Source organism: Salvia miltiorrhiza, chromosome 3 (assembly GCF_028751815.1).
Source record: "Salvia miltiorrhiza cultivar Shanhuang (shh) chromosome 3, IMPLAD_Smil_shh, whole genome shotgun sequence".
In the NCBI taxonomy this organism is placed as follows: Eukaryota; Viridiplantae; Streptophyta; class Magnoliopsida; order Lamiales; family Lamiaceae; genus Salvia; species Salvia miltiorrhiza.
In genome coordinates this window covers 5,866,802-5,886,668 of record NC_080389.1, presented here as the reverse complement: position 1 = coordinate 5,886,668, position 19,867 = coordinate 5,866,802, and the positions used below count along the sequence as shown (strand labels likewise).

The following is a 19,867-nucleotide window of genomic DNA, read 5'->3' as shown; positions in this document are numbered from 1 at the left end:
TCATGGATTTCATCCAAAAAATACACACGACGAAATCCGGCCAAGAACCACGAGAATTGAAATCCATGAAGTTTTAAGCGAGCGCTGAGTTCCAGCGCCCGCGGCCAAGAAACCAGCGAGCGCTGGAACTCAGCGAGCGCTGGAACAGAGGATATTGGTGATTATCCTCACCTCACTAACAGAACTCAACGAGCGCTGGAAAATTAAAATCTTCAAGCACCACTAATCCTAAAAGAAGCTACACTTACCTCGAGAATACTAGGAACAGCGAGAATCTCAGAGAAAGCAAAGAGGAAGGGGTGCGAAGTGGCCTCAACGACGATGTTTGCTAGTGCCGGGCCCTTAAGAGTCGAAGCCTTCTTCACAAAATAGTCTATGTGCTCAGTCCGAAGAAATACAGCAACACGGCGGCGGCGATCAGTCTGAAGACGGCGTAAACGAAAGGTCTCGCCGTGTCGGGGAGCATCACGGCCGCCAGAGACGCCACCGCAATGCAGCCGGAGTAAAGCAGCACGTGATGAGCGAGAGAGGCGAAGCGGTGGAGAGGGAAGCGGAGCACGGCGGCGTAGGCGAAGAATAAGACGACGGAGCTGGCGACGGCGACGCACATTGCAGCGGGATGGGTTGCGAAGAGGGACTGGGTGTGATCATCGATGGGCTGATACTTGAGTTGCAGGAATGGTTGGAGAGTGAGAATTGCGGAGCACAAGATGCGGTTGAACTGATCCATCAACTGCAGTCAGTCGGAACGGGAGAGGTAGCGGCGCTCGGCAGAGAACTGATTGGAAAATGTAGGTTAACGTTTTTGTAATGATACGTGCAAGGTCCTCGAATGGTTCGTGATGTATTTCGTCTCGCAAAAGAAAATGCACCTGCCATAGTTTTCATTGATGAGGTAGATGCAAGTGCTACTACAAGATTTGATGCTCAAACAGGAGCTGATAGAGAGGTCCAACGAATTCTCATGGAATTGTTGAATCAGGTAGTTTTTTAGGCTTACGAGTTGATGACACTAATAAGACCATGGCTTAAGATTTTCTATTCAAAGAATGTCACAATTGCAATACTGAACACTTGGTCCAGAAGGGTGTGGTGTCTGAGCTATTCAATGTCTCATCTACCATGATATCCGCATTCTGATAGTTAATTCCCAGCGGTCGCTGGAACCCAGCGGTCGCTGGGTTTCCAGCGGTGCTGGGACTCAGCGGGCGTTGGTTTTATGGAATTCAATTCCAAAATTATCCCGTAAAGTCTTCGAAAATCAGTGAAAATCGGGGTGAAATCCAACCACGAATTCTTTGAAAGCCGTCTGGAATCTATGTGAATTCCATGGAATTTAAATTCCATGGACTTTTTAAAGTCTGTGGAAATCCACAACGAATACACCCCCTAAATCTTAATGCATCTTGGGCAAAACACTCTCAAGCGAGAGGCCAACGTAGGGAATGGATGTTCCTTGTGATAGTTAACTTCCATTAGCTGATAACTTCTAAGGGGTTATATATGTACTGAAAGGATAGATTGGGCAGAGGACTATTACGTGCGTGACGCATGACAATTGGGGGTGTAGCTATCTTTTGCCTATAACTAACTGGTATACAAGTGTAGTGAAATATCTTTGAACCAATGACTGAGTGTCTAGTTCATGTTTAGTGAGTCAAACTCAAGTCAGAATCGTTTTGCTATTTGATCAAGTTACTTTTGTAATTTTAGTTTGGTCCGAAACCTTGTTATGCCCATAAACAAGTTGTGGTCAGAACCATCAGAAACAAAATCATTTTTAGTGACACTCTTGCAGGAGAGATTACACTCAGTTCCTTGTAGATTCGACTCTGGACTTACTGCTAGCTAACCTAGTTGTAGGCACATGATAAATTTATTTGCACGAAGCTTAAACGACGGCTTCGTCACATAACAATCGATCTTCTCTACTGGCAAATCCAAACCGCGTAGATTTCTCTTCGTACTATAGAAGTTGTCGGGACAGTTGTTATCCTTCGGTAAAGCCTTTTGAAAAAGCGAAGATAACTGATTGAAACATCTCTCTAACATGTGGTTTTCAACCTTTATGCTCATGAATTGTGTCATAAAGGATAACTGTGAGTAAGTATCACAGGCAGGGTATAATGGATTATCGGCTGAGTTCAACATGTTATAAATTTGTTGAGGGACAGGATTGGGCGGCTCCTCGAGATTTGGAGGATATTCAATATTACTAGGACCAACATGATCATACACCATCCTTTTGTAGTTATTGTATGACTCATCATCCTCATCCATTCTAATTGAAAAAAAATATATATCATAAACTACTTGAATCAAACGAAATTTCGGCAACATAACTCCACTATCATAACTACCAAGTGCTCGACTCTACCAGCAACTATGTTAACCACAATGGTTCTAATTTACTAGGTCTACCCGGCCCCCAATTGTTCAAGCAATAAAAGATACAATAATCAAATTAAAAGCAATCATTTGTTGGGAGAAGATCTGTAAAAAGTTATTAATTTCTATCCCAAAGGGAGACGATCTGTCGCAGCCTGCCTTAACTAAGGATAGTTAAGCCGAGTGGTCTACGATTAGGGATGAGATTAAAGAATAAGGGGAAGAAAGGGGCGTCATTTGGAACCGTAAAAGTTACTTAACTTAAGAAAACTCATCATAATTACTCATTAATGCTCAATTAAACAGTCTATGAAAGATGACATAAAACTCAATTAATAACATTAATTCAAGTTATATATCATAGGAAACCATTCTCTTAAGACTCAAAGGACGACATAACATAACATCAAAAGTATTTTGCAGCGGAGACATATGTATGAACTATGAAGACATATTCTAGACAGGTTAACTTTATTTATTAACAACCCTGGGGACTCCGCTCATTACAGCACCATCACCACATCGGTTCAACCTGAACAGTTAGAAAACATATGCAGGGCTGAGTACAAAAGCACTCAGTGAACACATGCAAGCATCTCATGCTTATAAAGCTATAAATATTGTCATTGTCATTCTTAAACAAAACATAAGGGATTTGTCTAAAAGCCTTATGTTCACTAAACTCATTTTCATTTCTCAAAGTTGACTGGCCAGTCTATGTTCTCAAGTAAGTACCATATCTGTTAACTCATGTACTGAGAGAGAGGCCTCCCTCTGCAGCACTGTAATCGGCCAACCTGAAAGCTGACTCACGATTACCGTGTACACTAATTCTACCTCGTGTAGAACCGATATCATTATGCTCAGACAGATAGATAACATACTAAAATCTCAAATATTTTGGCAATGCAATAACTTCAAAATAGATTTTCAGTTCAATCATAAATCAATACATAAAACGCGTAAACATCTTTATTTTAGCGTAGAAAAGCCCACCTCGTTGTGTCTTTGTATCAACGGGGAATATCACTCTCTCCCCCACGTCTTTACTCCCCAAAATGACCTTCATCGTTATGAAGAATCGATGAGAAGAAGGGTCATTAAAAAGAAAACTCAATTATTATTCTAAACTCTTTTATGAAACATTAGTATCTCTAATGTTCATTTTTCTAAGTTATCAATAATTATAGCCATTAACCTATTTGGAAGTTAAACTTTCCATTAGGCAGGTATTTGAGTTACAAGTCAACAGGAATTGACTATGCTCAAATCCTAATTTCAATAAGAAATTATAATGATAATTTGATGATATATCAAAATATTCACTAATAATTTCAGCATGACCTCTTCGTACATAGCGTCAGCCACGAGATTTCAACGCGGGAATCCCACCACGCGAACTCGTCTCTCCACTCAAAACTTAACATCTTGACATCTCATCAACACAAACCAACAATTTAAAAACATCAAAGACTCTTTATCAGTCAACTATCATTTATACTCGAAACCAAATATTCGAATGTCAGATACCAATATTTATGTGCGTTAATCATAACTCTCACACTCACTCCATTTAGACACATAATTGATATCAAACTCAAATAATAAATTATATCTTAACAATTTAATATGCTCAAAATTCTCAACTAAATCTCGGACTTAGTAATTAAATACTAAATTCCAACTTAAATTAATTAACATGCTTCTCTAGTTTATTTATCTCATTTAAATATAATAAATCTAACTCGTGCAATTCTCATACTTGGCTATTTCATATGCATTTCTTATGCAAACTCAAAAAGCTCAATAACTTACTTATGCTCATCTCATAAATACTTAAATAATTCATGTAGTCATACTAACATATCATTAACTCATATGAAGTGTTAGTTTATTTACATGACTTCACATACTCTACATATTTCAATCTAGTAAATCATCGAATAATTAGAAAATTTGTATATAATGAAAATAAATTCCCAAAATATAAATACAAATACTTTTAATTATTCTAAACATATTGGCATGCTCAAATTAACTCAATTAAGACTCAATTATCCATATCTGGGCATCAAATCATTCGGTCCTCATTCTTCCCGTTTCTAGCATTTTTCAAAAATTACCAAATTAATATAGCATGCTCATGTGATATCGTAGAACACATATATGCAATAATATTCATCATGCAACGTCCCAAGCGTCACGAATTTAAATAATCATGCTCTAAAAACTCATACAAATTCCGTGCTTGGAAAAATACGAATTTAATATATAACAATCCTAGCATACCCCTATGAACAACATATTAAAAATTCACGACGATCCGACATCGTTTCAAAATAAAGTCGAGAAATCGACGTTTTTCGACGTCGACTAAACTCAAAAATCTAACCATCAAAATGGAGGTAGAGATGACACCTACCTAGATATGTATTCGAAAAGATGATCGAGGCTCGTCTCCTCGCTCAAAACGGAGCTAAAAAACTCCACCCAAGCTTTAAAGGAAAAAGGCGTGAGTGTTGTGTGTGTTTTAGGTGTTAGTGCTTGTGTGATTAAAGTGATTAAGTGTTTGGCTGAATATCAGCCGAGATATTAAGGGAATGGGGCTTTGGGAGGTTGGGGAGGGGGGGGGGGGTGGTTAGGGTAGGGGTAGGTAGATATTTAGGAATTTAATCATTTTATTAATCGTTAAATAACTCGTTTCGTTTCGATTTAACGATTAACTATCCATACTCTTCGTTACTCGCCCTCTCAACTCCCACTCACTTTCATTACACTCGTAATTCTATATAAATATAGAAAACGCAAGCTCATTCTCGAAATTCTAATAAACGAGCTCTATTCGTTTATCGATAAATTTCGGTTTACTATTCACTCGTCTTCCAAAAATAAAAACTTTCATTATTGAACTCGTAACGAAAAACTAAGAATATTTCTCGACGACGCGCACTTAAGATTTTGAAAGTCGGCAAAAAGACTAAATAACAATTATACTATTCATCGTAAAAAAAAAGTTAAAATTTCAAAAATATCTTAACGGACTCATATCTCATTTTCGAGTTCATCATTCTTATTCAAATAATTATCTCAAATTATTCAAATACTCATACTCAAATACGGATATAAAATCTCATATCATCTAGATATAAAAAATATTGACTTCTCAACAACTGTAATAATAATAAAGAAAAATTCTAAATAACTTCTCATATCTCTATAAAATTAAAGAAGGGAGCTAAACCTTAATTATTCAAACTTAAGCAATTAAACAAGTTAAAAAAAGCCCGGGTATTAGACGATCCTTAAGAAATTGATTAAATCTATCCCACAATATTGTAGCATATATGTAATCATTTTATCCTAAACACATACTAGCATATACTTAAACATTTATCAACATACTTATTCAAATTTATAACAATAAATTTACTTATCTAACAAACTTACTTATTCATACTTAATCATACTTAATCTAACTAATTTATCTAAAATAAATAAATTAATCTAACAAATTCATACTTAATCATGCTATAAATTAATTAAAATTTACTTATTCATACTTAATCTAACAAATTTATCTATGAAGAATAATAGTAAATAAATAAATAAATAAATAAAATTGGCGAGAGTGTACGGTGATCAGGGGTGGCGCGACGACGGTTGGGGGGTGACGCGGTTGCGGTGGTGGCTGGACAGAATAGAGAGTGAGCGAGTAAGAGAGAGAGCGACTGAGAGAGAGAGAGAGAGACGAAAGGGAGGGAGACTTACCCGGCGGCGATCAACGGCGACAGAGACGAAATAATATTACCGACGGCATGTTTCGTCAGTACCAGCCGACCCGTATCAAGATCACTGATGGTAGCCCAGGCCGCCGGTAATCACCGACGGCAGCCGACATCGGTAATATTAAAACACAATAATTAAATGACAAATTAATATTCACCGACAACGATCCACGCCACCGGTAATCACCAACGGTGGTCGCCGTCGGTAAGATCATCGACGGCCGCCGCCGTCGGTAAGTGTGTTATATATGATCCATCTATTTTGTCGTCGGTAAATAGTCGGTAATTACCGAGGGTCGGCGTGTCCTCGATAATTTTTCTCGGTATTTGCCCCTTTTTTTGTAGTGTAACACATTTAACATTATATTATAGGGTTAATAAAAGTTTTCACTATGAACAACACAAACCAATTTTTTATTTGACCTGATATTAAGGAAGTGAATGATTTTATTCAAAGGTCAACAACTAGATTTACACTTTATAGTGATTTTCTATCTTAGTTTAAATATTACTATCTTACATTTTGGTGATTTTAAATTTTTTAAATGGCCTTAACATTTTGTTGACTACTGATATTTCTGGCGGTGCCCAAGATTTGAAAAATGACAAGTGGTTCAATACTTCTTTAGTGAGAACCACTAAAGACATCATAAACTTAAATGAGATAAAAATAATATTAATATCCATGCTTTTTTAAGGTCATATTAATATCCATATTGAGATGTTTCGATCATAATAGTATTACAATACAAGTATTTATCTTACTATTTCTCTCTCAATTTATTGGTTGACACCTATGTAAAGGTACAATAAAATATTTTTACCCCACAAAATCATGATACTACGAAACCTGCATAAATAAAAGAGGCTATAAAAGTGTTTTAAAGGAAAGTAAAGTCGGATATCGCATTGCAAAAGGTGCAATAAGCCAATTTAACTAACATTATAATTTATAAGATTTTCCTATTATTATTTTTCTAAGTTAAAGCGTAATACTATTATATGCATTTAATGACTATTTATTTTATATCTCATTATTAAATTTTTGATAAAGATAAATGAATTATACTTTCAGTTCTTTCTTATTTTACAATATCCAAATCATACTGATCTATTGTCTTTTTTGAATTATTATTTAGATATTACATGAAGGTGCTTGTGGAAGATGAGACTGCGTAGGCGTTTTTACATTGTTCCGAGGACTGTGTGCTTTAATTACTGAAAAAATTGCTACTCAATTATTAGAATAGATGGATTGGAAAGTGAGGTAATTCATTCTCTAAAAGAAGATTACTTAATCTTTCAAATTTTAAATTTTAATCATTTTAAAATTTATTTTAAAAAAGACCACTTAATCTAAAATTTAAATTTTAAATTTGAAAAATATATATTTAAATTTGAATTTGAAATTTAGATATCGTCTATCGTCATTTATATGTTGATGCTCAAGCACGCACCTTTCAAATTGCATGTCACATTTTGTGAAAACAAATTGTCTTTACTTTTTAATGTGATAAACAACGTTTGATATCTAAATTTATTTTATAAAAAAATAAGCAAGCACTTCTTAGTATACTTTTTAGTTGTTTATCCGTATAAAAATACTATTAAATTTTAATATATATTTATCTTCTTTTTGTTTCTTGCAAAAAATAGATGTCGAAAAAGCAACGAAAAAACTACTTTATAATATATATATTTATTATAGTCTGAAATGTAATGTATACTTATTTTTTAATAATAAATTTCAATTATCATGGCATTTATTTTAATTAAATGTGTTAATATTATCACTTTATAATAAATTATTTAAGAATTTGTTAATATATCAAAACTTTAAAATAACTAGGTCAAAAGATACTCGTCGAATTTCGACGGGTTATCCACTACTATGGGTAACAACGTTCCCCAATTACAATTTATCTGTCAAGTTTAAGAATTAAATTATTTTAATTATTTCAAGACCTATACATGGCATTGGAAAATCACTTAATTAATCTAGTATCTAAAAATAAAAGAGCTAAAATAATAATATTTATAGCAAATTGTAATTATTTTAAGGGTTAATAGCCAGAAAATACACGAACTTTCATCGGAATTGCATATTGCACACGACCTTCCAAAATAGCCCCATAATACACCACCTTTTAACTTAGTCGCAAATTACACCACCTGATGGGTAGATTGATGATGCAATTTGCGACTAAATTAAAAGGTGGTGTATTATGGGGCTATTTTGGAAGGTCGTGTGCAATATGCAATTCCGATGAAAGTTCGTGTATTTTCTGGCTATTAACCCTTATTTTAATGCTAGTATATTATTTACCATGCGTTAAGGTTAATTTGGGAAAAATAAATTTTCCTTATCAATGTGCAAAAGTGTAGAACACAAATTAATGTTTCAACAAGCACAAGACACTCCATTTCTTGTTACACATAGACACAAACAAGAATAACAGAAGATGAGTAAAGTAAACTTGATCAGTTTATTGAGTAAATTATGTTGATGTGTTGCGATAGATTCCCAGTGTTCAGATTGGGGCATCCACGGATTCGGAGACGTTTGAGCTTCGGCATTCCACCTTCTTCTATGAAGACGCTCTTCAGTTCATACCAATCTCGAAAAGCCAGGGCTTCGAGGCTGGGGAACCCGTCGCACAAAACTAGCATCGTTTCACCCCTGTAAGCGTCATATTGTACCTTGAGAAATAAAAGCTTTGGAAGCTTACCCAGCTCTGCCATCGGATCATCATTTAGCTCGGAACTCGTCAATGTGAGGTGAGAAAGATTTGGAGGGAACATACTCGCACTTGGACATTTGGACATCTTACCTTCCAGTTTAAGTTTGGTGAGATTGGCGAGCTGCGGCACAACTAATGCTATGTCAATAGCATATGGATACGGCCATCTAAAGTGAAGTATGACAAGATTCTGCATCTTCTCCAATGACGCTCTCGCTTTGATCAACTCTTCACGCTCTATTCTTTCTTCATCAAAACGTATGCCTAATTCACGAAGATGGCAACTACTCGTTAGAGTTGACTTCATCCAATCCTTGTGCCTTATTCCTCTCAAACACTCAATATTTTTATTCCACATGTTTTTATTTGTCGGTCCACGAAAAATAGCTGCGCTGATGAAGTAGCGTAGCTTGTCCATTTTCAATGAAACTAGTCTTGGAAAATATACCCGGCACCATTTCATTTCAACAACCTCGAGGTTTCTAAGATGATCAAACCAGCATGGGAGTTTTATGCGGGCTCCATAATAATCTGGGTATATTCTCAAGCACTTCAATCCAATCAATAACCGAAAAGAGTTGGGAAATCTTTTGAAGACAGTGGCGTCAAGCTCGATTGTCTTAAGGAGTTGATAGCCCTTCCAGTAATGAGATGGAGTGGTTATACATCTATATTCATCATGGACGTTAAGTAGGAAAAGAGAGCGTACATGCTTATTTTGATTCGACGAGGAAGTCTCAAGATTTTTGGCATAGACAACACGATGGCGAGGCTTATTGGATGATTCTGATGACATCCCTCCGTCCCCCTTTACTATCTCCAGACCTATTTCCTCCTTTGCTTTTCTTAAGCAAACCTCGCGAACAAGATCATGGAGGCGACAACTTTTGACTTGATCATAGATTTTTAGATCTTGAATTTGAACCATGCTTCGATTGATCAGCTCATTTAAATAACCTCTTCCTATCTCATCAAATATACTTGTGCTTCCTTCTTGTTGGATCAAGCCTTGTGCATCCCATATGTTTACTAGCCTTTTTGTTGGGATAGTAAAGTCTTCTTTGAAAAAAGCTAGGCACAAGAAGCATGATTTCAATTGGGGAGATAAATTCTGATAACTCAACTCCAAAATTGCTGATACGCCGCTTTCAGTCCTTCCCAAATAAGAGTTTAATTGGTTAAGAACTTGTTCCCATCCACTCTTGGTTTGTGTTTCCATGAGTAAGCCTCCTACCACGCTGATAGCTAATGGTAGACCATCGCATTTTTGCAAGATTTCTGTGCCCACACTCTCGAATTCTTCTGGACATTTGCCAATTGTGCTGCTAATGAATGCCTTCTTCAACAACAATTCCCAGCTTTTTTTGGAGTCTAAGAGACTCATCTTGTGGATGTATTGATCATATTTTGTGATAATCTTGTTGCGGGTGGTAACCAACAATCTACTTGCTTTATCTGTCCATCAGAGTAACGACTGATTTATTCAAAAAAACTCAACAATAATATTTCGAAATGCTACTATTTTTATATTTTTATCTATATGGCTATAGTTTTTATAACTATTATATATTTTTTGCTAAAATAGGGTGTTGCCTCAAAAGAGTGTCCAAATGGCAACTACAGTGAGCATTATATTCAATCATTTTCATATCATTGTGAAAGTAGATTTAGGCAATAATCTATGAAGTTGCGAGCTTGTCTTATGTACACCCATCCACACCCTGAGGATAGGTTCTACCCAGCCCAGATAGCCCGACCAGATCGAGTCCGGCCTGCCCCCACTGCCTTTTCTGTAACCTCGACCAACGTAAATGATACTACTCACAACAAATGATAGTTTTATTAACAACAAAATTGACACTTTTATCAATAATAAATGAAATCAAGCACATAAAATACGATAATTATTTGGACCATCATTTGGGCTTTTTCTCCAAAATATTTCACTCGGACGTGTTTGATATTGGCTAATACACTGTATTAGCTAATTTAGTACAGATCAGTCTAGTGTTTGATATTCCCTCCGTCCCGCCCAAGATGCTACATATTCCTTTTTGGGCCGTCCCAACGAAGATGCTACATTTCTATATTTGGCAAAAATAAGGAATTTTAAACACTTAATTAACACTAATTAAGTATTTTTTTTATTACATTCTCTCTCCTACTTTATCACTTTATTACTTTCTCTTTCTTACTTTATCACTTTATTACTTTCTCTCTCTTACTTTATCACTTTATTATTATACACTTAAAACATTAATCTAAACTCCTTAAATCCCGTGCCGAAAAGCAAATGTAGCGTCTTGATCGGGACGGAGGGAGTATTATTTAGTAATAATGCGGATGACCCGGTTTAATCCCACGACCCAGTATTATTAATCCAGATTTCTTAGGATTAATAATACCACCTCCCCTAGGATTAACTTAAACCAGGATATTCTGTATTTAGCCATGATAGCAAACACCAACTCAGTATTAATAATCTGTCATTATCCACGCTAAATATCCTAGTTACAAATTATCCTACATAATCATTTACTGAAAACCAAACGAGCCCAGGATAATTATAAAACAATACGCATTGGTGCTTGTTAGCTAGCAAAAATAAAATTAATTGTTAAAATAATTACATTACCTTAATTGGATTGAATAAATTGTTTAAAAAAAATTGAATTGAATAAACCATAATTAATTATCACAAAATTAAAGCATACAAATTGAAAGTGGAGAAGAAATATCCAGTAAAATAAGATTTAAAACAAATTAAAATAGGATAAATGGTATGGTTACCTTGTTGATTTGGGAAAGCAGTGATGAGAGATTCCAAATGTTCCTTCTCCCAAACATCATCCAGAACTATGAAATATGATTTGCCCTCCAATTGCATATGAAGCATTTCTTTAAGCTTTTGTAGTAGATATAGCTTGTCCTTGGTTGACTCCTCCAATTCACGCACCTTTTGTTTGTCAGAGCCCGACAGCTCCAAGATAAGCTGCTTGATCGTCTCTTGTGGTGTAAATTCACTCGACACCACAACCCAACAACGATGATCAAATGGACCAGCAACGACGTCGGGGTGGTTGTATATTTCCCGGGCAAGTGTCGATTTCCCGATCCCGCCCATGCCCTCTAACACCGTAATGGAAAGCCCTTTCTTCTCCTCACACAGAATCGATTCTTGCAGCAGCTTTTTCACATCATCTTCAACGCCCACCAGATGTTCGTCCTTTTGCCAATTACACAACCGCCGCCGCAATTCAACTTCCGATCTCGATGATGACTCGGCTGCCTCTCCGAGATCCTGGATCCCGTACCTCTCGCGGCTTTTGTCAATGGCATCAAGCCTAGTTAGGATCGACTCAATCTCATCTCCAATTCCGTAGAGGTGATACATACGCTTCGGGAAGGTTGTACATCTTTTGAAGAGCCCCCAATTCTTGGCACTCTCAACGTTGAGAAGGAACATCTCGATGGTATCTTGGGCATCTTGAGCCAACTCTCTGATCTCCGAGATCCAATTACGCACCCTCATGTCTTGAAATTGCTTTTTGTTGGCGTCTTCCAGAAAGGATTGCATCCTCTTGAACTCGGCTTTCAGCGACTCCACCTTTCCCTCGACGCCTCGCAGGAATTTAACCTTATGGATGAGCTGATCGCACAGTAGTTCGACCAGAGATGAGATCGCCGCCTCCGCTGCCATAATGATAACTGCTAAATTTTGATCAAATTAAGTTAGGTGTCGGCTTAAGCAATAAATCATTGTTGGATCTCAGCTCCAAGAATCAACAATCAACGCAGCGGCAGCAACACACTCAAGAAAACCAGCTACCAAATCAGCTCACAACACTCTTGATGAGCAATGAAAGAAATTCAAGAAACGTTTTATTCACAGATCAACAAAGTGCAGATACAATACAATGAGAATAATAGGCAGAAATCATAGAAGCAATCACAAGCTCTATCTCAGTTACCTCTCCAATTCTTCTCTCTCTCTCCTCGTGTTGTAAACTGATAATGAAAAACTATTTCAATTAACTGCAAAGAATTAGCTTATATATCAATCAAATGAACTCAATCTCAGCCCTTCAATCCGAAGAAGATCAGAGTAGAGTTCCTCCCCTTTTCTGCATAGGGAACTAAGCTTAATTATTTAAGTCAGTGGCCGACAAATTTAAAGGTAGGATAGTAAAATATGAAAAAGAAAAGATATAAAAGTGTGTAAAAGTGTACGTGGGAGATAAGGCACATCCTTTATGCACATGGTGCTGCACTAATTGGCCCCAAGAAAATGTTAAAAATATACTCCGTATAAAGTAAAGGGAAAAGTTGTTTGGCCACATCTAATCATAATATGGCAGATAATCACAATTAAATTTATGTATTTGATTTTTTGTGTTTAAAATAAAAATAGTATTTGATTATTTTATTTTTTACACATTATACCTACTTTTTAATTTTTTTTAGAATTTTTGTATTTTTTTTAAAAAAATTGCAAAATAGATTAAAAAAATTACAATGTGTACTTATATTAAAGGGTCAAGGTGCAAATGCACCCCTAAGGTAGACACCCTAGAGCATATACCCTCATACTCGACATTGGATCAAATAAACTTCTGAAGTCCACAAATTTAAACAATTAAATCCACATGGCAGGCAGTACTGTTACCCGTCCGTTAGTTCTATAATTTTTATTATTATTATTTCTAATGTGGGTCCCACATTTTCAAAAGTCCAATAGCAGAAGGCCATGTGTCCCCTTCCACTCCTCTTCCTCTTCACCCTCTCCAAGCAGACAGCCATCACTTGCGTCGATTCGCCCGGCACCACTGAAATTCAGAGTTGGAGATCTGTACAACAACTGCAAATTGATCGAAGCGCCATATCTGGAAATTCTAATTTAATTACTTAAATTTGTTGGACTTCGAAGACTTATTTGATCCAATGTCGAGTATGGAGAATTATAAGATGTAGGAATGTCTATTATAAGGCCGATTCATCGATACCTCAAACTTCCATTAACAGCTCGAATAAGGGCCCAATCCAAAGTCCAGTATAATTGTAATAAAGGATCAAAAGAAGTTGAAGAGAGAATGTGAGAGAGAAACAGACAAAGAATAGAGTGAAATTGATGCAACTTCCCAACTTGATTAACCAAAGCACCAAATTCTGATTTATGAACTCAAAATTATAATTTCAAATACACTGACTTCCAATTTTAAGGAAACTTCCAATTATTTTGATATTTCGCATAATTGTTAATTTTCGATAAATTATCTCCAAATTAATGTTGAGGTAAGAGCTTGAAATATTTACATAGCTTGAAGGATTGATGTATTAAACAACATAGGTGAATGTCTATGTCATTTAGCTAGCCACGATAATTTAATATGCAGTGGCGGATCCAAGATTTTTAAATTGTGAATACGAAAAAATAATCTCATAAATATAAATATAAAAGATACTTTAATGTTAAAAATAGTGTATCGTAAAATATTGTTCAAAGATACAAAAGAAAATATTATATATGTAGTTTATTTTTCGACAAGTCTTCATTTCTTCAAAACGTTTGACAATTTCATCATCGAAGACTTATAGAAGCATATATTTCTCAATAAAAGTGACCAAACAATCATTTAAAACTTGATTTCCCATTTCTATTGTGCAACTTATTCTTTACATAAGTCTTTTCAAAAAATACTCTCTTTACATTTGTAACGGCAACCGAAAAAATCAACACCAACTTAATTAGCAAAAACATCGGTGGATGAGTTATAATATGTCTTTTTGTTTCAACAAACTTCATCGAAAGAGAACTAATATTATCCAAATTTTAAAATTCATAATCTCTTCTCATATCTTTCATGAATATATCAAATTGATAAATCAATACTTGAAAATTTGAAGGATAAAAAATTGTAAGTTTAACTACTTTTTATCTTTATTAGTTAATCTATATATGCTACTATTCACACTCTATAGCCACCATTTTTCTTAGGGTGCCTTTATTTTGGTTGTAAAATTTTTATTAGAAAAGAATGGATAAGAAAATGTGAAAAAAATATTATCATTTTCTTATTCTTTTATCATATGTTTATTAGAGATGAAAAGATGAGTAAATGTTGAAAAATATTTTCACACTCCTACCTTAGGATAATATTATCCAACATTGGAAAGAAAATGATTGAAAAGAGGCTGCCCGAGAAAATATTTCATCATGTCTAAGGAAAATTTTCCATCATAATAAACATGTGAAAATGATAAAAAAAAAAAAATCTATTTTTTCTCTCATTTTTCATCAAAGTAAAGTCACGCTTTAATAATCAATTTGGGGTCCTCAATTTAAAGAAATTAAAAAATTAAATTGGGCCCAACCGTCGAAGCCCAAATACAATTTAAGAATGGAGAATTAGAGGGACTCGCTATTCTCACGGTTAGATTATTGGGGATACAAAATACACTAAATAATATATATTTTTTTTTGAAGCTCACTAAATAATATATTTAATATTATTAAAAAAAGAAATTGGGGGTACAACTATACCCCCACCGCCTCATGGTGGATCCGTCATTGTTAATAAGTCACTTCAACTAGTCATGATGGTGTAAATTCACCGAAAATTAACAATTGTGTGATAAATCAAAATAATTGAAAAATATGTGTATTTGAAGGTTGATCTTTTATTTCATGTGCAAAACTAAAATTTGATAAAAGTATGTGTATTTAACAACAATATTTAACAACAATTGCCCCAATTTTTTTCCAATTCCTTTTACTAGTATTTTTTTTAATTTAATTTGCAATGCCAATTTATTTGATGCATATACTTGTATGATCGTGATTTTCGAAAACTGTTAATATTTTTAAAATGGTTTAACGAGTATTTTGCAAATATTATAACTAATATTCTGATAATATATATACTTTTATTATTATTATTATTATTGAATCAAAGTTTGGATTTTTGGAATTGAAGAAAATGTTTACAGTTTGTATAGGACTATATATTAATCTCTTGACTTGGGCCTAATTAATTCATGTATACGAATACTTTGCGAGTCCATATGTGCTTAATTAGATTACCATTGGTTTGTGACTAAACATCATACATTTTCGTTATGGTCACATCCTAGTTTGTGAGGTTTATTAATAGAGCGTTCAAATTTAAAATGTGAGTGAGATTAAAATTCATAACCTTCTCCCCCCACCCAAAATAAAAAATATAAACCTACATCTCATTATCAAGATTAAATGATCTTGAGATTGCTCAAAGATTAAATTAGTTTGAAATTGATTTTGTTATAAAGGGATACCAAGACTTATAAGGCCAGACTAATTATATACGGGGCAGTATTCCGAGACTAAGAGGTGTTTGACTGAGCTTATAACCTTTTTAAAATAGTTTATAAGGCCTTCAAATTATTTGATAAAATAAACTTCTAAACAACTTAAGTTGTGTAAAAATAAGTTTCAACAACTTACTCAAAAAAAAAATATATCCTAATATATTTTCATAATCTTATACTCCCTTCATCCACAATACGGTTTCCACTTTGCATGTGGACAACACAAGTTTTAAGAAAGTGATGAATAATAGTGGATATTGTTGTAAGTGAAGCTTGAGTCTCACTATTGTTGTGAGTAGAGTTTGTGGACCCTATTACTATAAATGAAAGTGGAGAGAGATGTTCGTACCAGCAACACTTTCTGCTGAAACCACACCGAGTTCATTCTTTGCAGTCGACAAATAATAAGCTCGAGCATCACCAAGGGACAGCTTTTCAAGGGAGAAACATTAAGGATAACATAACAATGATGCCGAATAATAAAATCAGTGATTATCAACTCAATTGGCAAACTGAATTTTAAACCATTTCAAAGATTGGGATCGAGAAAAACAGAGAGTAACACGTGTAGATTTGATCTAACAAAGGTTTTGCATATAAAAGTGTCATCATTTATCGAAAAATAAATATGTTGGTCTGGTATGGAGGATACAACTAAAGCTTTGACTATGTCGCCAGGACGGAAAGAGGAGTGCATTTCTACTTTGTCAATCTCCGTCGCTCTGACATCTTGTTGCCTGTCGTATGTTTAAAAATTAGTGACAAACACCCTCGGACTTCTTTCAGTGATTCCAAGACAAGGTACTCATCATCCATAGCACTCAAAATAAAAGCAATGCCAGTAATTGGAAAGTGAAAAAATCGCACTGAAGATATCATGCATTAACTGTCTTCTTTCGAGTAAATAAATTATCCCGTGCCTTTGGCCTGCGCCTTTACCCCAGAAGTTTATTTTGAGAGACTTTTTTGTGCCCTATCCCCACCATTTTCGCCTCAAGTTGACCAATTGTCAGACGGGCCAGGGTTTGGTCAACTAGATGCCCCAGAAATTCCTCCGGATGAACCGGGGTAGAATTGAGAAAAGGTCTCAATGACAATTAGTCGAGAGAAAAGCCAACAATGCCTAAAAGAGTAAAAGTTATTTCGCATACCTAATGATGCCCGTGAATTTTTCTCGTACCGACTTGGGCCGCACACATACTATATCTGCGGAAGCCATTTTAGCCATAACCTTCGTAACCTGTCACAAGGACAAGGAATAAACATAAGCATAATCAGAACCGTCTCAAGTTTGCACAACTTGCAATCAGCAACCTCTTCTTAACTATGATCGCTTTCTAAAACCAAAGCGCTTAACAAATGGATTCAGCCTATAAACTCGTGGAATGCATATAGAATAGAACCATGCAAAATCCAACTTCCCTACCACATCTCACTAGATTCCCTTTAAAAACTCAAATTCCAAAAACAAGCTAGTTGTGCACTACTCTAGGCATCCTAATCATTTCAGCAGTATTGACATAAGCAAAAACAAATAAACTCAAACTCAATAGATAGATCAATAAATGAGCCGAGCTAAAATACGCAACTTGAAATTAAGCTTGACAACATTCGGCTCGTTCGTTAGCTTGTAAATATAAGACTATCAACTAGATAATAGTATGCACATTACATTTTTAGAAGAAATAATTCAATTTTGAAGGAATACAAAGTTGATTATATTTGAAGAGGCTACTAAGGAGGTGTATGGCTGAGCTTATAAGCTCCTTAAAACAACTTATAAGCTTTTGAGAAGTGTTTGACAAAATAAGCTCCACAAAAATAAGTTCTCCAACCCCAATTAAGTTTTTCATAACCTTATAAGCAACAATCATTTTACAAAATAATCCTACTGCGATTTTTTATTTTCAATATATATCCTTCCGATTTCATCTCTATAACTCACAATTCTATCTGTAGAGGTCAATTATGCAAACATTTTAACAAGTTATAAGTTCTTGAGAAATTACATCTTATATACCGTTAGAACATCTATAAGCCCTAAGACTTCAAAATGTTAGCTAAATTAAGCTCTAACTCAGCTCATAAACAAACCAAAATCAGTCTTTCTAATATTCGACTAAACTTCCATAACAAAAAAATAAATAAAAATAAATCAGCAGATTGAAAAATCTTACTCTTGCAGTAACAACAACTCCGGGCTCCGGCACCGGACCGTGTGCCTTGTGGCCCTTCACCTCCACCGTCGCCCTCTAACAAACAAAAATCCACAAAAAAATAAAAAAAATTGAATATTCAATCCAATAAAAAATTATGGCATTTGATTACCGGATCGTCGGAGTCGGGAGGGGCAGGAGTGAGAGAGCGGAATCCAGTGAGAGAGGCGTATATGGCTTTATCGTGGGACGAGAAGTAAGCGCCGTAGCCAGGTTTCAACTCTAGAGCTTTCCCCAGCATATCACCCGGCGTCACGAAATTCTCTTCTTCTCTCTCCTTCATTGTGTTCTTTTCCTTAAGAGTTAGAGAGAGAGAGACGGAATTCCTCTTTGCAGGTGGCGCAAACGGAGAAGACCTCAGAGAAGCAGCAGATTTGCCGCTCTTTGCTTTCTGTATTCGTTTGTTTTGTTTGGGCTTTTCTTTAAGGGTTTGTTAGAAATTTCTTTAAGAGGAATTTGGGCCAGACTTTGTTGAGGTGGCCCACATTGATATATTTTTTTCGAGTGATTATAAATGTAATCCATATTTTATGTATTTTGTTGGACATTTCATTAGCTTTCTTCCACTCAGTTTCATGTGGATTCGACTTTACACTTACTGCTAACTAACTTAGTTGTAGGCACATGATAAATTTATTTACACGAAGCTCAAACGACGACTTCGTCACACAGCAATCGATATTCTCTACTGGCAAACCCAAACCGCACAGATTTCTCTTCGCACTATAAAAGTCGTCGGGATAGTTGTTATCATTCGGTAAAGCCTTTTGAAAAAGCAAAGACAACTGATTGAAACATCTCTGTGACATGTGGTTTTCAACCTTTATGCTCATGAATTGTGTTATAAAAGATAACTGTGAGTAAGTATCACAGGCTGTGTATAATGGATTATCAGCTGAGTTCAACGTGTTATAAATTTGTTGAGCGACAGGATTGAGCGGCTCCTCGAGATTTGGAGGATATTCAATATTACTAGGACCAGCATGATCATACACCATCATTTCGTAGTTATTGTATGACTTATCATCCTCATCCATTCTAATAGATTCTGGCGGCCTATACACTGGTGCTTCTTCGTGATAAACCCATGTTATGTAATTGTGGACAAACCCACGCCTAGTAACATGTTATCTGACTGTAGACACAGATAAACAGGCCTCGTGTTGACACTTTCTACACGAACACCTAATATTACCTACTCCATGTGTGTAAGCCGCGCGTTTGATTTATCGCATACTCAAGGAAACCCTCAAGTCCCGTTTCAAATGCAGAACGATCATTGTATCTCGCATGCATCCCACATACGATAATCACTCATTCTTGTAAATTCTAATTGAAAATAAATAAATAAAATATCATAAATTACTTAAATCAAACGAAATTTCGGCAACAT

The 19,867-nt window shown here is 35.3% G+C and overlaps 2 protein-coding genes across 3 annotated transcripts in view; both read right to left on the bottom strand.

Moving 5' to 3' along the window:
• Window positions 1-18,901, bottom strand: part of LOC131017211 (uncharacterized) — a 47,248-nt gene extending 28,347 nt beyond the window's left edge. The window contains exons 1-6 of one of the 2 annotated variants that reach the window (XM_057945949.1): window positions 18,587-18,900; window positions 18,436-18,510; window positions 17,410-17,498; window positions 16,911-16,995; window positions 16,608-16,689; window positions 11,568-13,761 (exon numbers count right to left, since the gene is read on the bottom strand). In XM_057945949.1, the coding sequence (XP_057801932.1) occupies window positions 13,748-13,761; window positions 16,608-16,689; window positions 16,911-16,995; window positions 17,410-17,498; window positions 18,436-18,510; window positions 18,587-18,757 (516 nt within the window). In that variant the 5' untranslated portion in view covers window positions 18,758-18,900 and the 3' untranslated portion in view covers window positions 11,568-13,747. Of the gene's footprint in view, window positions 1-11,567; window positions 13,762-16,607; window positions 16,690-16,910; window positions 16,996-17,409; window positions 17,499-18,435; window positions 18,511-18,586 lie in introns of those variants that run through there. The other variant, XM_057945948.1, reaches the window with a different exon arrangement.
• LOC131017201 (disease resistance protein RPH8A-like) lies at window positions 8,516-12,614 on the bottom strand. The gene is made up of 2 exons (XM_057945936.1): window positions 11,705-12,614; window positions 8,516-10,369 (listed from the first exon to the last, which is right to left on the bottom strand). Exons 1-2 carry the CDS (start codon window positions 12,612-12,614, stop codon window positions 8,655-8,657), a joined length of 2,625 nt encoding a protein of 874 aa, XP_057801919.1. The 3' UTR covers window positions 8,516-8,654.
• Window positions 18,902-19,867: the final 966 nt, after the last annotated feature.

What these genes read in the sequence shown, in the direction of transcription:
- LOC131017201 (XM_057945936.1), bottom strand. Translation starts at nt 12,614, where the DNA reads ATGGCAGCGGAGGCGGCGATCTCATCTCTGGTCGAACTACTGTGCGAT. An exon ending in TGCTTTCCCAAATCAACAAG is followed by an intron (nt 10,370 to 11,704) that starts GTAACCATACCA and finishes TCTGATGGACAG; the next exon opens with ATAAAGCAAGTAGATTGTTG.